Below are 26,404 nucleotides of genomic sequence, written 5' to 3'. Positions count from 1 at the left end.
GACAGGGGTGTCCACTCTCACCACTGCTGTTTCGCATAGTGCTGGAAGTCCTAACACCAGCAATCAGACAACAAAAGGAAATAAAAGGCATCAGAATTGGCAAAGAAGAAGTCAAACTTTCCCTTTTTGCAGATGACATGATACTCTACATGGAAAACCCAATCGACTTCACCAGAAGCCTTCTAGAACTGATCAATGATCAGTAAAGTTGCAGAGTACAAAATCACTGTACAGAAATCAGTTGCATTCCAATACATCAAAGATGCTGGTGTTATTTTGAGAGGGATTGCATTGAATATGTAGAGTGTTTTGGATAGCATCAACATTTTAACAATGTTTATTCTTCCAATCCAGGAGCATGGAATATTGTTCCTTTTTTGTGTGTGTCTTCTTCAATTTCTTTCATAAGCTTTCTATAGTTTTCAGTGTATAGATTTATAACCTCTTTGATGATATTTATTCTAGATATTTTATGGTTTTGGGTGCAGTTGTAAATGGGATCAATTCCTTGATTTTTCCTTCTTCATTGTTAGTATATAGGAATGCAACCAATTTCTTTGCATTGATTTTATATCCTGCAACACTACTGAGTTCATGGATCAGTTCTTGCAGTTTTTTGGTGGAGTCTTTTGGGTTTTATATTAGAGTATCATGTCATCTGAGAAGAGTGAACGTTTGACTTCCTTCTAGGCAATTTGGATGCCTTTGATTCCTTTGTATTGTCTGATTGCTGAGGCTAAGACTTCCAATACAATGTTGAATAGCAATGGCAAGAGGGGACATCCAGTGTCTATGATACTAGTGGTGGATCTTGCATATATGGCTTTTATATTTATCCTTCCATCCCTACTTTCTTGATGGCTTTTTTTCTTTAACAAGAAAGCATTTTGTCAAATTTTGTGAATTTGACTAGGATATCCATCTATTGAGAGGATCACTTGGTTCTTGTCCTTTTTTTATGGATGTGATTTATGACATTGATTGTTTTTGCAGATATTGAACCAGCCCTACATCTCAGGTATAAATCCCATTTGGTCATGGTGAATAATCTTTTTAATGTATTGTTGGATCCTGTTGGCTATTATCTTGTTGATTTTTGCATCCATATTCATCAGGGGTATTGGTCTGTGGTTCTCCTTTTTAGTGGGGGTCTTTGGTTTTGGAATCAAGGTAACACTGGCTTCATAGAATGAGTTTGGAAGTTTTCCTTCCATTTCTATTTTTTGGAACAGTTTCAGAAGAATAGGTATTAACTTTTATTTAAATGTTTGGTATAATTCCCTAGAAAGCCATCCGCCCCTGGACTCTTGTTTTTTGGGAGATTTTAGATTGCTAAGTTGATTTCTTTACTGGTTATGGATCTATTCAAATTTTCTATTTCTTCTTGTTTCAGTTTTGGTAGTTTATGTGTTTCTAGGAATTTGTCCATTTCTTCCAGATTGCCCATTTTATTGACATATAATTGCTTGTAATATTCTCTTATTATTGTTTGTATTTCTGCTGTGTGGGTTTTGGTCTCTCCTGTTTCATTCTTGATTTTATTTATTTTGGTCATCTCCTTTTTCTTCTTGATCAAACTGGCGAGGGGGTTGTCAATTTTGTTAATTCTTTCAAAGAACCAGCTTCTGGTTTCATTGATTTGTTCTACTGTTTTTTGGTTTTGATAGCATTGATTTCTGGTTTAATCTTTATTATTTCCTGCCTTCTCCTGATTTTGGGTTTTATTTGCTGCTCTTTTTCCAACTCTTTAAGGTGTGAGGTTAGGTTGTATATCTGAGACTTTTCTTCCTTCTTTAGGAAGGCCTGGATTACTATATACTTTCCTCTTATGACTGCCATTACTGTATCCCAGAGGTTTTGGGCTGTGGTGTTATCATTTTTATTGGCTTTCATGAACTTTTTAATTTCCTCTTTAACTTCTTGGTTAGCCCATTCGATCTTTAGTAGGCAAGTATTTGTTGTTGTTCCAAAATTTTTCTTGTGGTTGATTTCAGATTTCATAGCATTGTGATCTGAAAATATGCATGGTATGATCTCCATCTTTTTGCACTTGTTGAGGGCTGATTTGTGTCCCAATATGTGATCTGTTCTGGAGAATGTTCTGTGTGCACTAGAGAAGAATGTGTATTACGCTGCTTTAGGATGAAATGTTCTGTATATACCATTAAGTCCATCTGGTCCAGTGTGTCATTCAAAGCCATTGTTTTCTTGTTGATATTCTATTTAGATGATCTGTCCATTGCTGTAAGTGGGGTGTTGAAGTCCCCTATTATTAATGTATTATTATCAATGGGTTTATGTTTGTGATTAATTGATTTATGTATTTGAGTATCTTCATGTTTGGAGCATAAATGTTTACAATTGTTAGATCTTCTCTGTGGATAGACCCCTTAATTGTGATTTAACGTCCTTCTTCCTCCCTTCTTAGGGTCTTTATTTTAAAATCTAGATTGTCTGATATAAGTATGGCTACTCCATTTCTTTTGGTGACCATTAGCATGATAGATGGTTCTTTATCCCCTTACTTTCCATGTGAAGGTATCTTTAGGTCTAAAATGGGTTTCTTGTAAACAGCATATAGATGAATCTTGTCTTTTTATCCATTCTGTTACTCTATATCTTTTGATTGGAGCGTCTAGTCCATTGACATTTAGAGTGAGTGCTGAAAGATCTGAATTTATTGCCATTATGTTGCCTATAGATTTGGAGTTTCTGGTGGTGTTCTCTGGTCCTTTGTAGCCTTTGTTGCTTTTGGTCTTTTTTTCCCTCCCATCTTTTCTGCCTGCAGACAGTCCCTCTTAAAATTTCTTGCAGGGCTGGTTTGGTACTCACAGACTCCTTTAGTTTTTGTTTGTCTGGGAAACTCTTTTATCTCTCCGTCTATTTTGAGTGACTGACTTGCTGGATAATGAATTCTTGGGTGAATATTTTTTTTTGATCGGCACATTGAGTATATCCTGCCACTCCTTTCTCGCCTGCTGAGTTTCTGTGGATCAGTCTGCTATGAACCTGATCTGTCTTCCCTTGTAGGTTAAGGACTTGTTTTTTCCCTTGCTGCTTTCATGATTCTTTCTTTGAGTATTTTGTGAATTTGACTATGATATGCCTTGTTGATGGTCAGTTTTTGTTGAATCTAATGGGAGTTCTCTGTGCTTCCTGAATTTTCATGTCTGTGTCTTTACCCAGGTTAGGAAAGTTTTCTGCTATGGTTTTTTCACATAAACCTTTTTCCCCTTTCTCTCTCTCTCATCTTCTGGGACCCCTATGATTCTAATATTGTTCCTTTGTAATGAGTCAGTGAATTCTCTAATTCTTACAATGTGCTCTTTTGTATTAGTCTCGCTCTTTTTTTCTGCTTCATTATTCTCCATAGGTTTGCTGAATTGCTGCTCTGCTTCATTCATCCATGCTGCTGTGGCATTCATTCGATATTATAGCTCAGTTATAGGGTTTTTAATTTCACCCTATCTTTTACTTCTTTTATCTCCAGAGAAAGGAATTGTAATCTATTTTCAATCCCAGCTAATATATTTATTATTGTGCTTCTAAATTCTAGTTCAGACATCTTGCTTGTATTTTTGTTGGTTAAGTCCCTGGCTGTCATTTCATCCTGTTCTTTCTTTTTTGGGGTGAATTCCTTCATTTAGTCATTTTGAAGGAAGCAAAGGAAGGGGAGGCTGCACTACCTCTACCAAATGCCCTCCCAGCAGGGGAACTACCTCTCCCCATGTGGCCCAAGGACCCCTTGTTTCCCTCTCTCCTTTTACCCCGCTCCTGTAGGCTCATATGTTTTGTTTCTTAATTTCCACATATGAGTGAAATCAAGTGGTATTTATCTTTCTCTTAATTGACCTCTTTTGCTTAGTGTAATACAATCTAGCTCCATTCCACATTATTGCTACTGGCAAGATTTCGTTCTTTTTGATGGATGAGTAATATATCATTGTGTATTTATTACACATTTTTATCCATTCATCAGTCGATGGACATTTGGGCTTTCTCTATAGTTCTCTAGTTTTGCTATTGTTGATAGGGCTGCTATAAACACCTGGGTGCATGTGCCCTTTTTAAATCTTTATCTTGTATTGTTTGGATAAATATTTAATAGTGCACTTGCTGGATAAGGTAGTTCTATTTTTAGGTTTTTGAGGAATTTCCTTAGTGTTATCCAGAGTGGTTGCACCAGCTTGCATTCCCACCAACAGTGCAGGAGGGTTCCCCTTTCTCTGCATCCTTGCTAACGCCTGTTGTATCTTGTGTTGTTAATTTTAGTCATGACAGGTGTGAGGTGGTTTCTCACTGTGGTTTTGATTTGTATTTGTCTGATGATGAGTAATGTTGAGAATCTTTTCATGTGTCTGTTAGCCACCTGAATGTCTTCTTTGGAAATGTGTCTTTTCATTTTTCTTAATGGGGTTCTTTCCTTTTTGGGTGTTGAGTTTGATAAGTTCTTTATAGATTTTGGATGCTATCTTTGTATTAGATATCTTGTTAGCAAATATCTTCTCCTATTCCCGTATTCTGCCTTTTAGTTTTATTGATTGTTTCCTTTGCTGTGCAGAAGCTGTTTATCTTGATGAAATCCCAATAGTTCATGTTTGCTTTTGTTTCCCATGCCTTTGGTGATGTGTCTAGTAAGAAGTTGCTGCAGCCAAGGTCAAAGTGGTGGTTGCCTGTGTTGTCCTCTAGGATGTTGATGGTTTCCTGTCTCACGTTTAGATCTTTCATTCATTCTGAATGTGGTGTGTGTCTGTGTGTGTGTGTGTGTGTGTGTGTGTGTGTATGGTATAACAAAGTGGTCCAGTTTCCTTCTCTAAATGTTGCTATCCAGTTTTCCCAGCACCATTTGTTGAAGAGACTAACTTTTTTCCATTGGATATTCTTTCCTGCTTTCCTGTCAAAGATTAGTTGACCATATAGTTGGGGTCTGTTTCTAAGTCTTCTATTCTGTTCTATTGATCTGAGTATCTGTTTTGTGCCAGTACCATTTTATCTTGATGGCCACTGCTTTGTAATATAGATTGAAATCCAGAATTGTGCTGCCTTCAGTTTTTTTATTTTTTCAAGGTTGTCTTGGCTATTTGGGGGTCTACAAATTTTAAGATTGTTCTAGCTCAGTGAAAAATGCTGTGGTATTTTGATAGGGGGTGCATTAAGAATATAGATTGCTTTCATTGCCATAGACATTTTAACCATTTTTTTGTCCAGTCAATGAGCATGGAATGCTTTTTCTTGGTATCTTCTTGGTATCTTCTTCAGTTTCTTTCATAAGTGTTTTATAGTTTTTGGACCGTTTGCCTCTTTAATTAGTTTTATTCCTAAATATCTGATTTTGGTGCAGTTGCAAATGGGACTGATTTCTTGATTTCTTTTATTTTTTTGCTGCTTAATTATTTGTGTATAGACATGTAGCAGATTTCTACATGTTGATTTTATATCCTGCAACTTTGCTGAATTCACGTATTATTTCTAGCAGTTTTTTCTGGAGTCTTTGGGATTTTCTACATAGGATATCATGTCATCTGCAAATAGTGAAAGTTTGACTTCTTCCTTGGTGTGGATGGCTTTTATTTCTTTTCATTGTCTGAATGCTGAGGCTAGACTTCCACTACTGTGTTAAATAGTAATGGTGAGAGTTGCATCCTTGTCTTGTCCCTGATCATAGGAAGGAAGACTATTAGTTTTTCCCTACTGAGGGTGATGCTGGCTGTGGGGTTTTCATGTGTGGCCTTTATGATGTTGAGGCATGGTCCATCTATCCTTTGTAAGATGAAGGTTTTCATCAAGAATGGATGCTGTATTTTGTCAGATAATTTTTCTGTATCTACTGATAAGATCATATAGTTTTTATTCTTCCTTTTATTAATGTGGTGTATCACATTGATTGACTTGTGAATATTGAACCAGCCTTGAAGCCTGATAATAAATCCGATGTGAAGAATTCTTCTAATATACTGTTGTATTCAATTTGCTAGTATTTTTTAAGTTTTTTTAAATTAAAGACAATTTTTTATGCTTATTTATTTTGAGAGAGAAAGAGAGAGAGTGCGTGAGCAGGCCAGGGGCAGAGAGGGAGAGAGAATCCAAAGCAGGCTCCACACTGTCAGCATAGAGCCTGTTGCAGGGGCTCTGTCAGTGCAGGGTCTGACATGGAGCTCAATCCCACGAACCGTGAGATCATGATTTGAGCCAAAATCAAGAGTCAGATACTGAACCGACTGAGCCATCCAGGTACCCCTTGATTTGCTAGTAGTAATTGAGAATTTTTGCATCTGTGTTCATCTGTGACTTGTAATTTTCCATTTTAGAAGGATCTTTGTCTAGTTTTGTAATCAAGGTAATGCTGACTTTGTAGAAGGAGTTTGGAAGTTTTCCTTCCGTTTCTATTTTTTAGAACAGTTTGAAAAGAATAGGTATTAACTGTTCTTTAATTGTCTGGTAGAATTTCCCCTGAGAAGCCATCTAGCCCAGGACTCTTGTTTGTTGGAAGATTATTGATTGCTTATTAAATTGCTTTGCTGGTTATGAGTCTGTTCAAATTTTCTATTTCTTCCTGTTTTAGTTTTGGTAGTTTGTGAACTTATAGGAATTATTTCATTTCTTCTAGATTACCCAGTTCATTGACATATTTTTCATAGTATTCTCTTGTAATTGCTCGTGTTTCTGTGGTGTTGTGATTGCTCCTCTTTCATTCATTATTTTATCTATTTGGGTCCTTTATTTTTTCTTTTTGCTAAGTCTGGAGGTGGGGTTGTCAGTTTTAACTTTCAAAGAACCAGCGCTCAGTTTTGTTGATCTGTTCTGTTCTTTGTTTCTGTAGCATTTATTTTTGCTCTAATCTTTATTATTTCCCTTCTAGTCTTTATTATTTTCCTTCTTGTGTTGGCTTTAGGCTTTATTTGCTGTTCCTTTTCTAGCTCCCTTATGTGTAAGGTTAGGTTGTGTATTTGGAACCTTTATGTCTCCTAGAGGTAAGCCTGAGTTGCAATATACTTCCCTTGTAGGGCCTACCTTTACTGCATCAAAAAGGGTTTGGACTCTCGTATTTTCATTTTCATTTGCTTCTGTATATAATTTTTTCTTTTTTAATTTACTGGTTAACTCATTCATAGTCAGATGTTCTTTAACTTCCATTTATGTGAGGGCTTTTCACATTTATGGTTGACTTTAAGTTTGATAGCATTGTGATCTGAAAATACGTATGGTAAGATCTTGATCTTCTTTTACTTGTTAAGGGCTGATTTGTGACCCAGTACATGGTCTATTCTGGGGAAAATTCCTTGTACACTTGAAAAGAGTGTATATTCTGCTGCTTTAGGATGAAATCTTTTGAATATATCTGTTAAATCATCTGGTCCAATGTGTCATTCAAAGCCTATGTTTCCTTGTTGGTTTTGTGCTTAGATGATCTGTCCATTGCTGTTAAGTAGAGTGTTAAGTCTCCTACTATAATTGTATTATTGTCAATGAGTTTGTTCATGTGTTATTAATTGATTTATGTATTTCAGTGCATAAATATTTGGGGGACATAAATATTTACAATTGTTAGATCTTCTTGGTCTAACAATTATGATATAATGCTCTTCTTCATCTCTTGTTACAGTCTTTATTTTAAAGTGTGTATGCCTCTTCCAGCTTTCCTTTGACATCCATTAACATGATAGGTCATTCTTCATTTTCCATCTGCAGGTGTCTTTAGGTCTATAGTGAGTCTCTTATAGACAGCATGTAGTTAGACTTTGATTTTTTTATCCATACCCTGTGTCTTTTGATTAGAGCATTTAGTCCATTTATATTCAGAGTGATTATTAAAAGATATGAATTTAGTGCCATTGTGTTACCTGTAGAGTTGGAGTTCCTGGTGATGCCCTCTGGTTCTTTCTAGACTTTGTTGTTGCTTTTGGTCTTTTTTTTCCCCCTCCACTCAGAGTCCCCAATGAAATTTCTTGCAGGGCTGGTTTAGTGGTCATGAACTCCTTTAGTTTTTGGTTGGGAAACTCTTTCTTTCTCCTTTTATTCCGAATGAGAGCCTTGTTGGGTGGAGAATTCACGTGTGCAGGGTGCCTGGGTGGCTCAGTCAGTTAAGCACTCAGGTCATGATCTCACAGTTGGTGAGATTGAACCCTGCATTGGGCTCTGCCCAGAGCTGCCTGCTTGGGATATTCTCCTTCTCTCTTCTCTCTCTCCTGTCTCTCCTGTCTCTCCTCTCCTCTCCTCTCTCTCTCACTTCCCCTTGGTCCTTTCCTTACTTGTACATGCCCTCCTCACTCAACATAAATAAATTTTAAAAAGTAAAAATAAAAATTAAAAAATAAAAGGAATAGAAAAAACAGAATAAGTGAATAAATAACAGTAAAGAATAAAGAATAAAATTAGAAGCTAGATCCTATTTCCCCTAGAGCTGAAGCTTTGTAGCACTCTATGATGAGTAGACTTGGTGCAAACAAGTTGTTTGTGCTGGTCTTCTGGGGGAGGGGCCTGCTGTGCTGATTCTCAGGCTGACTTGTTTCAGTAGAAATGTGCCTCAAGGTGCAAGGGGACTGCACTTGGTGTAAGTGGCTCTGGCCTTCACTAGGCGGCGCTGTTTTGTTCACTGAAGGCTTTCTGTACTGAGGGGCAGATATATATGGTGCCCCACTCTCTAGCCCTGGAGCTGAAGGGCGTGACCCCTCCTTCAGGGAAGGCTCACCGAAGAGCAATCAGTCACCCATCTTGTGGCCCCAGTTTGCAGCAGAATCCTGCATTCACCCTATCAACCATGAGGGTTTTTGTTATTGTTTTTGTTATTGTTTTGTTTTGTTTGTTTGTTGTTATATCAGAAGTGGTACTAAGTTTCAAAACTCCAAAATTTAGGGACTCCCTTGGTGCAGACCTACACTGTTCCTTTGGGGGAGAGTCTTACTGAACTTTTGCAGGCCTATGTGAGGAAAAGGGTTGCATGACCTTATAGCACTTCAGAGTTTATGTCAAAACAGAGCAGAAAGCCTTCACCCTGGCTTCAGCCCTCAGCCTGAGTCCCCACTTCTGTGCCTTGAAATACCACCCATTCTTCTTGCAACCCAGGGGATCCTATGACCACACTGTCACATCTGGGAGTCTGCCCAGCTTCACCACCTGAGCACCTTTCAGCATATCATATCCCCATTATAGCAGACTTCTAAAATTTCAGATTTTGTGCTCTGCTGCTTACAATACTTTGTGGTAGCCTCCATAAGCGGCCTCCCTGCTGCTGTAAAACTTGCAGTTTTTGTTCTCTCAGCCCTCTGATTGATTTCTTGAGTATTCAGAATGATATATAATAACTATCTAGTTATGTTTGAGGGACAGGACAAGCTTAGATTCTCTCTACTCTGCCATCTTAATTCCTCCCTGCTTCTTGTTTTAAGATTTTTTTTTTTTTTTTTTTTGGTCTCAAGTTTTGGCCAGGTTTTCTATGAAATACTACTTGTGGCTTGATTGATTATTTATTTACTTATTTACTTATATACCTCAAATACTTTCCTCCAACCTTTTTTTTTTTTTTTAATATTTTATTCTTGGGAGAGAGCATGTGAACAGGGGAGGGGCAGAGAGAGAAGGGAATAGAGAACCCGAAGCAGGCTTTGGGCTGACAGCAGCAAACTTGACGTGGGGCTTGAACTCATGAACCATGAGATCACGAGATTATGACCTGAGCCAAAGTACTATGCTCCACTGACTGAGCCACCCAGATGCCCCTACCCCCCAATCTTACTACAACTCACAAATATTTATTTTTGCTATTTTCAAGTATTTTTACAGTCATTCTAAGAAGCCAACCATCTTGCCCAAGTTTACGTAGCTGCCAGGAAACTAATGCTGAAATTTGATCCAATGTCCAGTGGATTAAATATTTCTTGCTCTTCATTATGGGGGTTATATTTATTTCCTTTATAATGTTTCTATGTCTTTCTTACGTGATATTTGGAGAATAGCTGCTATTCAAAGTGATGTGTATATTAGTGAATTGTCTTCGTCTCTCTTAAAATAATATTCTAACATTCCATCTATATTTATTAGATAAACAGAAGTACACAACTTTATGAACCAAATATTACTCCCTTACGGGATTTGTTTTCTACAGGGAATATAGTTTATTCTAAAAGCGTCTATGAAGAGATAGTTTCCATGGAGAGAAACAAATAAGGTAATGTCCCAACTGATGATATCAAGGAAGAATTCGTTGAGTAGGTAGAACTTATCGTGGAAGAGACAGAAACATGAGAATTCTTTTTTACTATGTTGAAGAGTAACGTGTACTATACATTTCTTTGTTAATATGTATAAAGAAAACCAATGCTGGTCTTTCATGTTGTTTTTCCCTGTAACAAATCCATTTGTATATACTCAAATTGTCATTAGTTGGGTACTTATTCATGTAAGCCATATAATGTTGTTGATCTTGAAACATTTACATAGTAATTGAAAAGTTGTTTTTTTCTCTCAGGTTATTTCATTTTTGGCTGCAGTTTTGCATAAAAAGGGAACTCGTGAGGATATTGAAAACAACATGCCAGAGTTTTTACTAAGAAGTATGAAAAAGGAACCCCCTTCTTCTATAGCAAAAAAGGTAAGATGTTTAGAAGCATACATCTCATGAAGCTGGTATTAGAAAAATATATAGTAACATAAACATCACACATTATAGTATAAATTTAAAACATAGAATGTAAAGACATTATTAAAATACTTGTTTTAGAGGCCTAATTCTGGAAGGGTTATCAATTTCATCCTCAAATTAAGTATGATTGACTCCCCAAGTAGGAAAATAACAATTTTAGCTTAAATTTTTTTAGAGGGTTTCAGTCTTTCCCTTGGTTGGGTTTATAGGACTTACTTTCATTGTTCATTAAATTTCCATTATTGTGTATGTAAAGTTCATTGAATCAGTCCATTATACTGTTATTTATGGGAGAATGAAAGGGAGACAGTTGTAGATATTGCTAACAAAGGTATGTCACTGATAAAGTTGTTAGCAGAGTAATTACATCTTGAAAATACGTAACAAGTTCTCCCTACATGAAGACCATTGAAGTTGGAATCAGAGCAATTAAGGTCTAGACTTATCTTTGCCTTTGTGACTCTGAATGCTCTTTACATCTGTACTTCAGCTTTCTCCTCTCTAAATATGTTTATAAATATTTCATATATGACTCATAAAAATGATATATTTCTAATAAAATAATGAAAGAGAAAGGTATAGTTTTGTGTTTGACTTTTATGTTCTCAGTACCAGGAAACTGGATAGAAATAAAGATGAAGTGATTTTATGAAATCTTTATTACATTATTGAAATTAATCACTTTCCACAAGTTTTAAAACAGTCTCATCCATAAGTCTTATAGATACATAAGATTATTGAGAAGGCCAATTTACTCTTGTCTATCATTGGGGCATTTTCCTGCAAAGTTTTGAGAGGTAATGGCTTAGGTATTATTACTTTAAATGTTTTATTATTTTTAATATTATAAATACATCCTGTGCCAAATTTAATTTCTTTTTTAAAAGCATATTCTTAATGTGTTATTAAATCTTCTAGAGTTCAAGTCCTGTTTTTCGTTGTTATATCAAGTCCTGTTATTTTGTTGTAAATATCAGTGTAGAGTTTATGAATACCTTATGTCAGTTGTGAGAATTAGCAGACAGGGCAGCGAAAACAGCAGGGAAAAGTAGTACTTTAAATATTTAAAGATACTTATATATATAATATGTATTTATAATATATATTTATTTACATTTATGTATTTATGTAGGTACATATACATATGTATGTTCAAGTCGTTGCTATAATATACACTGGTATTTTTCTATCTCCTCCAGTTCAATTCTTATTCTTTTGATCTTTCTTGTATTCTAACAAATTTCATTAAAGGTGTAAATGTTTTTTTGAGTACCACTATGGCTGCATTTTATACTTTTTACTATTTGTCTTTTCATTATTCTTTTCTAAATTATCTGTGACTTCAGTTATTGCTTTTACTCAAAAACTATTTAAAGCAAACTTTAGGGGCACCTGGATGACTCTGTTGGTTAAGTGTCCAACTTTGACTCAGATCATGATCTTGCCTGTGCAGAGCCTGCTTGGGATTCTCTCTCTCTTCCTCTCTCTGCCCTTCCCCTACTCACACTTTTTCTCTCTCTCCCAAAATAAATAAATAAACTTTTAAAAAGGCAAAGTTTAAAATTTCCAAGTGAATATAGGGGAATGGAGAATGATGGGAGTATTTAGCCTCTGTTGTTGATTTTTCTTTGTACTTTTGTTGTTGTGAGAATAGACTTGGTATTTTTGTGTGTGTGGCTAAATCCATGGTTTTTTAATGCTGTGAATATTATGTAGTTTTACTTATTTTAAAATGTTTGCTGGGGCACCTGAGTGGCTCAATCAGTTAAGTGCCCTACTTTGGCCCAGATCATGATTTTGCAGTCTGTGAGTTTGAGCCCCACATTGGACTCTGTGCTGACAGCTCAGAGCCTGGAGCCTGCTTCAGATTTCATATCTCCTTCTCTCTCTGCACCTCCCCAACTCAAGCTCTGTCTCACTTAAAAACAAATAAACATTTGAATTAAAAAAAATTTTTTAAATGTTTGCTAGTATTTTGTGCATTCTTTGTTATTATGGTCACAATAGTTATAAATATCTCAATCAAGCTTATTAATTATATTGTTAAAATTAATGCTTTTTTTATTTAGGTCTGTTTGAGCATTTAGATCCTGAAAGAAATAGTTTAAATTTCTACTGTATCTTTTAGCTTTTTCATTTTTTCATGTGTTTGTACCAGTTTTTGCTTGTTTAACAACTTTATTGTTTCAAAAATTTTGTGTACCTTTATATTGCTGTCATACTGAATTGATAGTTTATCTGTGTGTAGAATTCTAAATTAAAAATTTTCTCTTAAAACTTGACCAAAACAATTTTATGTTCTTCTGTCATTTTATGTCAGATGAGGATCCAATACGGAACTGACTTTTTCCTTGGAAAGGAAATTTTCTTTTTGTTTTAAAGTGTATAAGGCTTTTTCTTCAACCTTGAAATGAAATTCAGATAGTTTCTCCATCTGAACACTTGTTATGAATTTTAAAGAAGTTCTCCTGCTTTGGAAAAATATGCACAGTACCTTCTGTAGGGGAAGCAGAGTGCTGCTTCTCTGGCGCAGATGATTGGCATCGTTGTTTCCCCTTTAATTAATCACTATGCTATTTATGATGTCTTCTTAATTTCTTTTTTCAGTAATTTATTGCTAATGTATAGAAACACAACTGATTTTTGTATATTGATTGTGTGTCCTGCATATTTACTTATTTATTTTACTGCATCCTAAGTGGGGTTTTTGTTGTTGTTGTTGTGGTTTGTTTTTGGCATCTTAGGATTTACTACATGTAATGTCATGTCATCTGCAAACAGACATTTTAGTTCTTTCTTTCTAATCTCAATGACTTTTGTTTATTTTTCTTGCCTAATTGCTCTGGCTGGGACTTCCAAAATATGTTGAATAAATTGGGCAAGAATTGGCATTTACTGGGTGTTTATGTAAGCGATGAATCACAGGAATCTAGCCACAAAATCAAGAACACACTGTATACACTGTATGTTAGTCAACTTGACAATAGATTATATATATAAAAGAATAGGTCTTTGTGTTGTAAATGATCTTATGAGGAAGAGTATTCAGCTTTTCACTGATGAGTGTCATGTTAAACTGTGAGCTTGTCATACATGGTCTTTTTTTCTTTTTTTGAGAGAGAGAGGGTGCAAGTGAGCAAGGAGCAGAGGGGTAGGAGAGAGACAGGGAAGCCATACTCACCTGGAGCTCATGTTTTACCCAAAGTGGGGCTTGAGCTCACCTGAAGTAGGACTGGGGCTCCACCCCCGAAGTGGGACATGAACTCGCCCAAAGTAGGGCTCAAGCTCACCCAAGTGAGACTCACTTGATGTAGAACTCAAAACTCACAACTGAGATCATGACCTGAGCCAAAGTTAGATGCTTAGTGACTTAGCCACCAAGGTACCCACATGGTCTTTATTTTGTTAAGGTATGTATTTTCTGTGTCCAATTTGTTTTTATCACAAAAGGATGTTGAATTTTGTCAAATGCTTTTTTTTTTTTTGCATCTGTTGAAATATGATTTGCTGGAGTCCAGCTCCAGCAGGTCCAGGGTTCCCTGAAGGATGGATGGTGTCAGCGAGAGAGAGAGAGAGAGCCTTGAGTTTCTTTCTGATCTCCAGGCAGGCATCTCTGCTCTGTCTGATTCTCTCACTTTTTTTATGTTAAAAGGTACAAGAGGCAGAAAGAGCGGTAAATGATTTCTCATAGATAATTTTTTATAATTTTCCAGGACGTGGATTCTGCAGATGTTACAATTCTAGTACTAATAATTGTCATAAAAAACTTAGCTACAGGCACTGATGCTATTATATGGGAAGGGCAGGTATTTTTTATAAAACCTCAGGTATAGCCCTAAGAAAGCGACCTTAACCAAGAGGCAAACAACATTGTTCAGGAAAGGTCAGTTTTTTATGAGTAAGAGTCATTAGACTGTTTATAACTCTAAGAGAAAGTTCCCAGAAAAACAGGATTCCCAGGAGACATAATGCCTGCTCTCACAGTCTCAAAGATGATTGATACATTTTATTGCAATAGTGACTTTTGCAAAGGCATCCAGGCCCAGAAAGTAGTCAGTTATCAGTTAATTGCTCAGGTAAGAGAAAAATTCTATGTTGCTTGCCTTAGTCACATTAGGGTGTATATAGTTTACTCATCTTTTCCCTGACCACATGCAATCGTGCCTCAGGGACAGGGCAGGGGGACAGGCTGCTCCTGACATTAATCAGCAAAGCACTCTGAGGTTTTGTGCCCCAGCAGAAATGAAAGTTACAAGAGGGTAGATTTTGGTAGCTGTCTGGGGTCAAGAGACCATGCAAACTTGCCATACCCTCACCAGGAACTTTCACTCAACCGGTGAGTTCAGATAGCTCCCAACAATGATTTTTAGACCTCATTTTGTTAATCTGATGTATCATATTTATTGATTTTTATATGTTTGAATTACCAGTGCATCTCAGAAATAAACCCCACTTTGATCATGGTGTATGGTCCTTTTAAAGGACTGTTGAATCTGTTTGTTTAATATTTTTGCTAAGAATTTTTGCATCTGGGTTCATCAGGGATATTGGCCTGTAATTTTCTTTTCTTGTGGTATCCTTTGATATAAGGATATCAGGTCTTAAAAAATGAGTTTGGGATTGTTGAGAAAGATTGACATTACTTATTTAAATATTTAGTAGAATTTGCTAGTGATGCCATCTGGTCCTAAACTTTTCTGTGTAGTAGGTTTTTGATTACTGATTCAGTCTCCTTACTAGTAATTGATCTATTCACATTTTCTTTCTTCAAAATTCAGTCTTGTTGGGTTATGTGTTTCCAGGAATGTATTCATTTCCTCTAGGTTATCTAATTTGTTGATATATAATCGTGTAATTTTATATGATCCTTTGTATTTTGTTGTTATCAATGGTAATATCTTCTCTTTCGTTTCCAATTTTGCGTGTTCTCTTTTTTCTTATTGTAGCTAAAGGTTTGCCAATTTTGTTTTTTTTTTTCAAAGAACTAACTCTTAGTTTCATTGATCTTTTCTAGTGTTTTTCTCATCTCCATTTCATTCATTTCCACTCTGAGCTTTGTGATTGCCTTCTACTAACTTTGGGCTTAATTTGTTTTTCTCTTTATAGTTTTTTGAGGTGTAAAGTTAGGTTGTTTGAGATTTTTTTCTTTTTTCTTAATGTAGGTCTTTATCACTAAAGTTTTTCTTTTCAGAACTCCTTTTGCTCCATCCCAAAAGTTTTGATATGTGTTTCAATTTTTATTTGTTTCAAGATATTTTTTTAATTTCTTCTTTGGTCCATTTGTTCTTCAGGAGTATACTGTTTAATTTCCACAGTTGTGGATTTTTTCAGTTTCCTCTTGTCATTGATTTCTAGTTTCATACCATTGTAGTCTGAAAATACATTTGATATGATTTAAGACTTCTTTTGTGGCCTAACATATTATCTATCCTGGAGAAAATTCCATATGTGCTTGAGAAGAATATGTATTCTGCTGCTATTGGGTGAAATGTTGTGTATATCTCTCTTAGGTCCATCTGGTGTAATGTATAGTTTAAATCTGATGTTACATTACTGATCCATTGTTGAAAAGTAGGGTGTTGAAGTCCCATATTATTATTGTATTACTGTCATTTTCTCTCTTCATATCTGTTATTTGCTTTATATAGTTACATGTTCTGATGTTGGGTATAATATTTACAGTTGTTATATTCTGTTAATGAATTGACCTCTTTATTATAATCTGATGATCTTTGTCTCTTTTTACAGTTTTTTTCTAGGAAAATTCACTTTGTATTTTTGGGGGAAGTTTTCTCTTACATAGGTATAGGATGGATTCCTCATTTCTTTACGTATGGCAGTTTTCATATACTTTGACACACATCTGGTCCTCTGCCAGTGCCCCTTCCAAGCATTTTACAGTATTGTGGATTTATTCTTATATTCTTTTGTTTCAAGTGGCATCAATAAATACATATGTTTAGTTAATCATTTGAACTGGAATTTGATAAAGCTTTTAATGGGATTACCAGTGATATTCTAAAGTTTCCCCAGAAGTGAATTCAAACAGTATAGTGTAAATTTGAATACTATAATTTTGTATGATAAAATTCTTAAAAGATAAATTTGTATTGGTCCATTAAATTTTTGTGCATTTTTAGGGGCACCTGGGTGACTGAGTTGGTTAAGCATCTGACTCTTGGTTTGGGCTCAGGTCATGATCTCACTGTTTGTGAGTTTGAGCCCAGCATCAGGTTCTCCACTGGCAGTGCAGAGCCTGCTTGGGATTCTCTCTCCCTCTCCCCATCCCTCTCTTGCTCATGTGCTCTGTTTCTCTCTCAAAAATAAATAAAATTAAAAAGAATAAAGTTCTGTGCATTTTTAAAAGATGGTCTATGAAATAGCTAGAGAAAAAAAGTTCTTTATATTTATTATGCTAATGCCAGAATTGTGATGGAATCCTGAAAAATTAATGTTGGAACTCCTTGCAAAAAGTCCTTTAATAAATTAAATGCTACAAATTAAGGAGTGGTGGATTTGAGGTATGTGTATGTGATATGATACATCTCACATACATTTTGAAACTTTTTGAGTGTGAATAAATCATCTAAGAATGCATGAAATAAATGTTTGTGCCAAGAATGAAATCCTAAAGGAAAAGACACAAAGTATGCATTTCAATATTAATTCTTGGAACGATTCTTTAGATTTAGGCTCTTAGGATTGGAATTCAGCCTTTAAGAAAATGAATCAAAGTAAATTAATTTTAAAATATTATTATATGATAGAACTTTAGAGAATCTATGAAAATTCATAATCAGTATTAATTTTCTAATAATCACAGTATCTATCAGAAGCAGTTTCAGTGGTGACTAAACAAAAGAATAAGTTTCCACCACTTTATTTACTCTACACTATTTCTTTAGTTTCTGATGTATACCAAGATAATCCTCTTGGTATTCCTGAGAAAATAAATATATATGCTAATGTGAAAATCTTCATGCACAAATTTGCCATTATAACTGTAGGATAAATTCTTAGTACTGGCATCACACAATCTGTGGTACTGAAATTAAGTATTTACATATTACATTTTGATAGCTACAGTCAAATTGCCTTTCAAGAGTTTGTGCCAATTTGTATTCTCACCAATAGTGTATCATTTTGGAAAACAGAATCACTTTGGAAAACAGAATAGTGTGTTTCCCACCTTTTTATTTATCCAAGGGATTAACAAACATAAATTATGCCAGAGATTTAGAAAAATTATATCTTGCTTTGATTTGTTCTCTTAATTCTGAGTGAAGTCGATGTCTTTTCAGAATCTTACAAGACATTTTTAATAACTTTTTAAAAAATCAAGTTCTAGTTTTAATCATATATCTTAATAGTCCTTAATCATATGTTCTACAAACTAGTCTTTTGTCCATTATATATTCTGTAAATATTTCTTTCCTACTTTTTCAGTCAGGTTTTGACTTACTTTGTTGTATTTTTTAAAAGATTTGGGTAGTTAAATATATCTATATTTATAGCTTCTGGGTTTTATGCCTGCCTAGAAGTCTTTTGTACCTAAGATTGTTAGTTCACCCATGATTCTTTTATAATGTATATGATTTTATTTTATACCTTTTTTATGTTTGTGTAAGCTTAAATTTATGTTGCTGTAAGGAGTGATCTATTAACCCAGCTTAATTTTTTTTTCAGATGGTTAGCTGGTTATTTTAATTGTCATTTTTGCATAAGCCCTCTTTTTCACAATGATTCGAAGGGTCACTTTTGAGTAAGACAACACTCATATTTGTGGGTATATTTCTAGATATATTGTTCTGTCCTATTGATTTATTTACTCATTTCTCTTTCAGCGCTAAACAGCTTAAACTTTTTTGGGTTTATAATATGTTTTAATGTTTGGTAAGACTGGTTTGTCTTCAGATTTTCTCAACTTTATCCTAAAAACTTGTTGATATTTTAGGTGGTATTTCTGAGTTTATTGATAAATGTAGGGATAGTGAACATCTTTATACTATAAATACTGCATATCATAGAGTAGTTGTATCATTTGCTTAAGTTTTATTTCATGCCCCTCACATCTAGCTTTCTTCATATGGCCTTATTTCTTGTTCATTAAGTTTAACTGGGTATTCTTTCTTTTGGTTGCTATTTCAAATGGAATTTTTAAAGTTTTATATTCTAATTGGTCATGTTTATATATTAAAGCCACATGCTTTTTCAGGCTCTTTTTTTAAAGTATTCTTGACATATTAGTTTCAGGTATTCAACATAATGATTGCAAAATGATCACCACAGTAAATAAGTCTAGTTTAGTTAATATTTGTCACCGTACATAGTTAGAAAATAATTTTTCTTTTTTTTCTCGTGAGGAGGACTTTTAAGATCTACTGTATTAGCAACTTTAAAATATGCAATACAGTATTATTAGCTATAGTCATCATGGCATGTATCTTCATGACTTACTTATTTTATAACTGTCCTTGTACTATACCATAACTTGTACTTTTTGACCCCGTTCACCCATTTTGCATACGAACCCTCACCCCCAGCAACCATCAGTTTGTTCTCTGTATCTATGAGCTTGATTTTTTGGTTTATTTTATAGGTTTCCCATATAAGTGAAATAAAATGGTATTTCTCTTTTGTGGTCATACTTGTTTCACTTAGCATAATGCCCTCAAGGTCCATCCATGTTATCACAAATGACAGAATTCCATTCTTTTTAATGACTAACTAGTACTCCACATGTATATCTGCATGTGTATATATGTGTGTGTGATATGTGGTATATATGTGATATATATTTGATGTGTAATATGTATATGTGATGTGACATATGAGCTTGATTTTTTAGTTTAATTTTTGTAGAGTCCACATATAAGTGAAGTTAAATGGTATTTCTCTTTCTTGGTCTGACTTGTTTCACTTAGCATAGTGCCCTCAAGGTCCATCCATGTTATCACAGAGGGCAAAATTTCATTCTTTTTTATGGCTAAATAGTATTCCACATTTGTATATGTGTGTGTGTGTATACATGTATATGTACATATGTGAAATGTGATATATATGTGTGATGCATACTTTATATATATATATATTACATTTTCTTTATAATCTATCACTGGATACTTAGGTTGTTTACATATCTTGGCTATTATAAACAGTGCTGAAAGGAACATGGGATACATATATCTTTTGGTTAATTTTTTTGTTTTCCTCAGAAATGAAGGTGCTGGATCATATGGTAGTTCTGTTTTTAATTTTTTGTTTTTCATAGTGGCTGCACCAATTTTAATTCCTACTAAAAGGAAGCATAAGGGCTTCCTTTTCTTAAAATCATCACTAACACTTGTTACTTCTTGTCTTTTTGGAAATAGGCAGTCTAACAGATGTGAGATGATAACTCTTTGTGGTTTTGATTTGCATTTCCCTGATGATCAGTGATATTTTTCATGTGTCTGTTGGCCATCACCTTTTCTTTGGAAAAACATCTATCCAGATTCTCTGTCCATTTTTAAATTAGATTTTTTTTTTTTGGTTCTTGAGTTGTATGTGTTCTTTAATATTTTGGTTATTAACCCCTTATCAGACCTAGGATTTGCAAATATTTTCTCCCATTCAGTTGGTGGTCTTTTCATTTTGTTGATGATATCCTTTACTGTGCAGAAGCGTTTTAGTACTACTAGTTTATTTTTGTTTTTGTTGCCTTTGCTTTTGGAGTCACATCTAAAAAAATCATCACTAAGATCAGTATTGGAAAGCTTACTGCCTATGTTTTCTTCTAGGAGTTTTATGGTTTCAGGTCTTACATTCAAGTCTTTAATCCATTTTGAATTAATTTTTGTGTATTGTAGGAAATAGTAGTTCCATTCTTTTGTGTGTGGCTGTATAGTTTCCCCAAAACCATTCATTGACTTGACTGTCCTTTCTCTGTTTTTTAAGTTATTATTTTGAGAGCCAGAGAGAAAGAGTATACATGAGCAAGGGAGGGACTGATAGAGAGGGAGATAATGCCAAGCAGGCCCCATGCTGTCAACGAGCAGCCCAACTCTGGACTCCATCTCACTAACCTTGAGATTATGACCTGAACCAAAATCAAGAGTTGGGACACTTAACTGATGAGCCATGCAGGTGCCCCTTGACTGTCCTTACTTACTGGATATTTTAGCTTCCTGTGTCATAAATTAATTAGCCATAAAAATATCAGTTATTTCTGGGCTCTCTGCATCTTCAGTTTCTTTTACAGTTTTTTATGGTTTTCAGGGCACAGGCCCTTTATCTTTTTGGTTAGGTTTATTCCTAGGTATCTTATTGTTTTTGGTGCAATTGTAAATAGGACGGATTCCTTAATTTCTCTTTCTGCTGCTTTATTATTGGTGTATATAGAATTGCAACAGATTTCTGTGCAATGATTTTCTGTCTTGGGACTTTACTGAATTCATGTATCAGTTTTAGCAGTACTTTTGGTGGAATCTTCCAGGTTTTCTATATAGTGTGTCATATTATTTGCAAATAGTGAAAGTTTTGCTTCTTCCTTGCCAATTTGGATGTCTTTTCTTTCTTTTTGTTGTCTGACTGCTGTGGCTAGGACTTCCAGGACTATAGTGAATACCAGTGGTGAGAGTGGACACCCCTGTCTTGTTCCTTACTGTAGAAGAAAAGCTCTCAGTTTTTCCCCATGGAGGATGATGTTGGCTGTGGGCTTTTCATCTATGGCCTTTATGATGTTGAAGTATGTTCCCTCTAAACCTACCTTGTTAAGGGTTTTTATCATGAGTAGCATGTTGTTTAATCTCTCCATATTTGTGGATTCTCCACTTTTTCTTTTTCGTTTCATAGCATCGTGATAGGAAAAGATGCTTTATATGATTTCAGTCTTCTTAAGTTGTTCTGTGGCTTAACATCTGGTCTATACCAGAAAATATAAAATGTAACAGAAAATATAATGTGTACTTGAGAAGAGTGTATATGCTACTCCTTTGGGATAGAATATTCTGTATGAAGTCCATCAGATCTATCTAATGTGTCGTTTAAAGTGTGACATATTTTATAAATTCCACTTTCTTAATTATTTTATACTTCTTAATAATTGATTTACTGTTCATTTTATTGCTTTACATATATTTTCTATGAATGCTTATACTTTTACTTGTCATTTCCATTTTCATACCTTATTTACTTGTCTTGCTTAATTGCAAGATTTGATATTTATTGGTTTGGTGTCCATTAATTTAAGTAATATTGGTCTATAATGTTATATTTTTTAAGACTGTACAGTTTTGGTGAAATTCTTATGTTGCTTTTTAAAAAAAAGACTTGGGGGCACCTGGGTGGCTCAGTCAGTTAAACATCTTAATCTTGATTTCGGCTTAGGCCATGATCTTACAGTTTATGAGATTGAGCCCTACATCAGGCTCTGTGCTGACAGTGTGGAGCCTGCTTGGGATTCTCTCTCTCTGTCCCTTCCCCATGTGCTCTCTCTCTCTCTCTCTCAAAATAAATGAATCAACTTTAAAAAGATTTGGAAAGGTTCATGACTAGAATGGATTCTAAACTTAAATTTCTTTATGTATTTTATATAGCCACATAATATATTTTAATTTTTTAATGTTTATTTTTGAGAAAGAGAGAGAGAGTGCAAGAGAAATGGGGCAGAGAGAGAGGGAGACACAGAATCTGAAACAGGCTCCAGGCTTTGAGCTGTCAGCACAGAGCCCAACTCGGGGTTCTGACTGGGGAGATCATGACCTGAGCAGAAGTCAGACTATTCACCTACTGTGCCACCCAGGCACCCTGTCACATATATATATTTAATAAGCCATAGTATTCCAAGGGAAAAGTTATCAATTATATATTATAGGGTTTTAATTAATTCATTTTGGCTTTTTTTTAAAGTTTATTGTGTGTGTGTGTGTGTGTGAGAGAGAATACACACATGAGGTGGGGAGGGGCAAAGAGAGAGAGAGAGAGAGAGACAGAGGATCTGAAACAGGCTCCACACTGTCAGCACAGAGCCTGACCTGGGGCTCAATCTGATGAACCGTAATATCATAACCTGAGCTTTTCTTCTTCTCTTTCTTTCTTTCTTTCTTTCTTTCTCATTCTTTAAGATTTGGCATTTTTTAAAGAATTAACGTTGTAGAGGTAATTATAGGGAATATTTTTTTAGAACTTTGAGTTATATTGCAAAAATTTCAATTATATAGTCTGCAATTTCTTTCTATAAAGGTACATATTATTTTTCATTTTGATATCTTACTTCCTCTTGTGTGAGTCCTTTGCTTTGGTTCTGTTGGTCTATTATAGTTCTGTTTCTATTCTGGCACTGACATGCACACTGACATGCATTGTTGCATTTATTATTTCATTTATCATTTGAACGCCTTTGCTTTTTAAACAGTATACAAAGTTCTGGAGTTACAGTGATAAATAAGAGAGCTCTGTATCTCACAGTCATGGACTTTGCAAATTACAATACTAATATGATATATAATGGTGGCTAAGTTTTAGAATTAGACATGGGCTCAAAACTTATTTTGCCACCTAAAAGCAGTATAACCTTGGGTGTGTTATTTAACATCTCTAACCTTAGTTTTCTCATCTCCTCTCATTCTTTATTAAGGAAATACTAAATACTTCTCTATTAAGGAAATACTAAATACTATACATTCTATATTCTATATATTCTACATTCCATAAATTCTGTACATTCTCTATTAAGGAAATACTAAATACTAAATACTTCTACTTTATAGCATTTCTATGTAAAGTCCTTATGTTAATATTTTTCAGCTACTTTGCACAGTTGTTGGCATACAGCAAGTGCTCAATACTGGTATGGTAATTATTGTTAATACTGTAGTTCTGACCACAGAAATCATCACACATGAAAACCTCTTTGGGTATTTTGTCACAGCCCACATCACATCATTTTTCTAAGGCCATAGTGCATGAAGATTCAAACTTTAAAGGTATGTGTTTCAATTACGGAACTAGATTTGTTGAAAGAGATCAGAGTAATTCAGTATTCTCTGGTTGAAGGGTTAATGTGGCCTCTGTTGATTTTAGTTATATTTAAGTGAGCAACTTTTAATTCTATTTGTAATACATTTTGGATCTAGTTTTATAAAATTGTTTCTTAGCTTCAGAATTACAAATAGAATCATTTTATGTACAATGACTTAGCAACTGGACATTGATTTCCATTTTATTGTTTTGACATCTTTTGCTTAAGTAAGGCTTACTCCCTGAGATATTTTTCATAGCATGGTAGTAAAGACTTTACATTTGTCTATCTCTGGACTTTGCAAATGGCATAACTCAGTTCTCTGACCTCTCAGTACTAAAACGAGTTACTGAACCATTTTATTTACTTTGCAATTTCAAAGACCAATAATAAGAAATGTCTTAATTTTAAAACTTGTTGAATATTAGGGGTGGTTCTAGGAATCTTTAGAGTCATTGGCAACTTTGATGAAAGATCCCTGAAGTGTAAAACTGCTCAAAGTGCTCAGATGGAGTTTGGACCCATCATTTTCATTTTGTAATAACAAAAATGGGGGGGGGGGATGAGACTGTACTTGGACTTAGTAGTTGGATCCCAAATTTTGTATTTGAAGGTAGGAGAATAATAGATTCATAAGATAAACTCCAAGCCAAAAGGCAGAAGCATTTGAGATGAATCAAGTATGATGAGAAAGTATTTAGGTGTATTTGATGATGGGGTGGGAACAAGGAACTCTCACATTCAGTAGGTTAATTTTCTGTTCTTTTTTTTTCTCTTTCCAAAACACAGTCACAGCTTTGACTTCTTACACCTGACAAATGGCCTAGCTGAAATATTTCAGAAGAGAGAGCAAGATTTAGACTAGTATTATATTAATTAATTCTTTGCTAAATTGAAATTTTGCAGTATATTTAATTGATTGATCTTTATCAAGTAGGACAAATATAAAGCTTTAGGAAAAAAACTTGTAACACTATTAAATATAATAGTTTAGAAATAGTGATAATAGTGAGAAACACATTAAAAAATTTAAATGGGTGATGACAGTAGGATTTGGGTTTAGTACAGGGAAGGTGAGGGGAGCACCAAAATATTCACATGAAAACTAAACAGAGATACATTGTTAATTATTACAAGGACTGCTTTGGTTGGAGGGTTAGGACATAAGTCCAATTTATATGGAGAACTGGAGAAGATTAAGTAAAAACAGTAAGTATTGATAACTCGTAGGGATCATTGCTATAAAGACAGTAAAGTAGTGGGGGATAGCTAAAGAGGTTGTATGGTAAAGAAGAGAATTTGGGTACTGTTTAGTTTTTTAACTCTGGGAAAAATTAGAACTTGCTTGTGGATGGATGTGATACATTAAAAAGGGAAAGTTAGTCACATAGGGGAGTTAGAGTCAATTTCTCCAGCACTGATTTTAGGTGGGCAAGAAATGATGGCAGCCACTGTGTAAGTTTAGGGTTTATTTTCAGATTAGAACATGGACAGTTCATCCGTGGTAATGTATGGAGGGCAGAATTCATGAAAATAAATCCAGGTAGATTATTGACCTAGTGATAGGAGAGGTAGTGGCTTTTTTCCTAATTGCTTCAGTTTTCTAATAAAGTTTCCAGGTCTTCAACTGACAGTACCTGAAACAGGGAGAGAGGAAATGGACTAGGGAAAGAGAGCTTCTGAAAACCGTATATTTCAAGAAAAAAACCTGTCCTGCTTTATATGTTTATATTATCCCCTTGGCTCTTGAAGTTATTATTTGGGTCCTGATTATACTCTTTTCTCTGTTTTGGAAAATTGCTTCTCTTTTAGCTTTCAGCTCCTTTTTCTGTGGCGGGGGGGATGGGAGGGAATAAAAAAAACAGCTCTTCCTTTAGACAGAGTTAGATATCTGTTTTATCCTAATAAAAGATAAGTAAACAACAAAGTATTTTGATAGTCTTCTATATCCAGATATATCTAATCACCTAAGTTGTATTTATTCTTATTAACTGCAGTGCCAGAAACTAAAGAATAGGACTATTGATATTCTAGATTTCATTTTATTTTTTCATTTAAAAATATGTCATATTTTTTTCTTCTTCCTTTAGATGTTCTTAATAGTTGCTCCTCTTTCTGTAGTCTACAACTGGAGAGATGAATTGGACACCTGGGGATATTTCAGAGTCACTGTTTTACATGGTAACAAAAAAGACAATGAACTGATTCGTGTAAAGCAGAGGAAATGTGAAATTGCTCTAACAACTTATGAAACACTGCGTTTATGTCTGGATGAACTTAACAGGTAATGGGAATAATGGGAATGATTACATTAATACTCTGTTTACATCCCTTTATATTGTGATTTTCAAAAACCTCTAAATATTCCTTAGCATAATTTAATTTTATTTAAGTATTATTGAAATACTTCATAATAATTTATTTTCTAAGAAGGAAAAACCTGCTTAAGACTTTATACAGTCCATTGTATTTCCTTTATTCCCTCCCCAAACAATGCCTGTTAAAGAAGTGTAACACGACATGTCCTAAATCTCATGTACAACTTTTTATGCAAATGGCACCTCTCGACTAAGATAGTGATTTTCATGAATAATTTTATTTATGGGAGTCTGTTGTGAATGTAGATTGGCAGAAAAAGCATATACAAATTGAGAATCAGTATTTCAGGACTATAAGTACCCAAAAGAAATGAACGAACTTATGCCTACCTGTCTTAAGGTTTTAATGAGGCATCTAGAAACATAATTATGAAGTCACGTGAGTGT

The 26,404-nt window shown here is 34.6% G+C and overlaps 1 protein-coding gene across 3 annotated transcripts in view; it reads left to right on the top strand.

Annotated features, from left to right (window-relative positions):
• Positions 1-26,404, top strand: part of ERCC6L2 (ERCC excision repair 6 like 2) — a 148,493-nt gene that overhangs the window by 45,162 nt on the left and 76,927 nt on the right. For all 3 annotated transcript variants that reach the window (XM_029920474.1, XM_029920473.1, XM_029920475.1), the window contains 2 exons: positions 10,466-10,588; positions 25,730-25,923. In XM_029920474.1, the coding sequence (XP_029776334.1) occupies positions 10,466-10,588; positions 25,730-25,923 (317 nt within the window). The remainder of the gene's footprint in view (positions 1-10,465; positions 10,589-25,729; positions 25,924-26,404) is intronic.

Source organism: Suricata suricatta, chromosome 13 (assembly GCF_006229205.1).
Source record: "Suricata suricatta isolate VVHF042 chromosome 13, meerkat_22Aug2017_6uvM2_HiC, whole genome shotgun sequence".
NCBI lineage: Eukaryota > Metazoa > Chordata > Mammalia > Carnivora > Herpestidae > Suricata > Suricata suricatta.
This window is presented reverse-complemented; position numbering and strand designations above follow the sequence as displayed.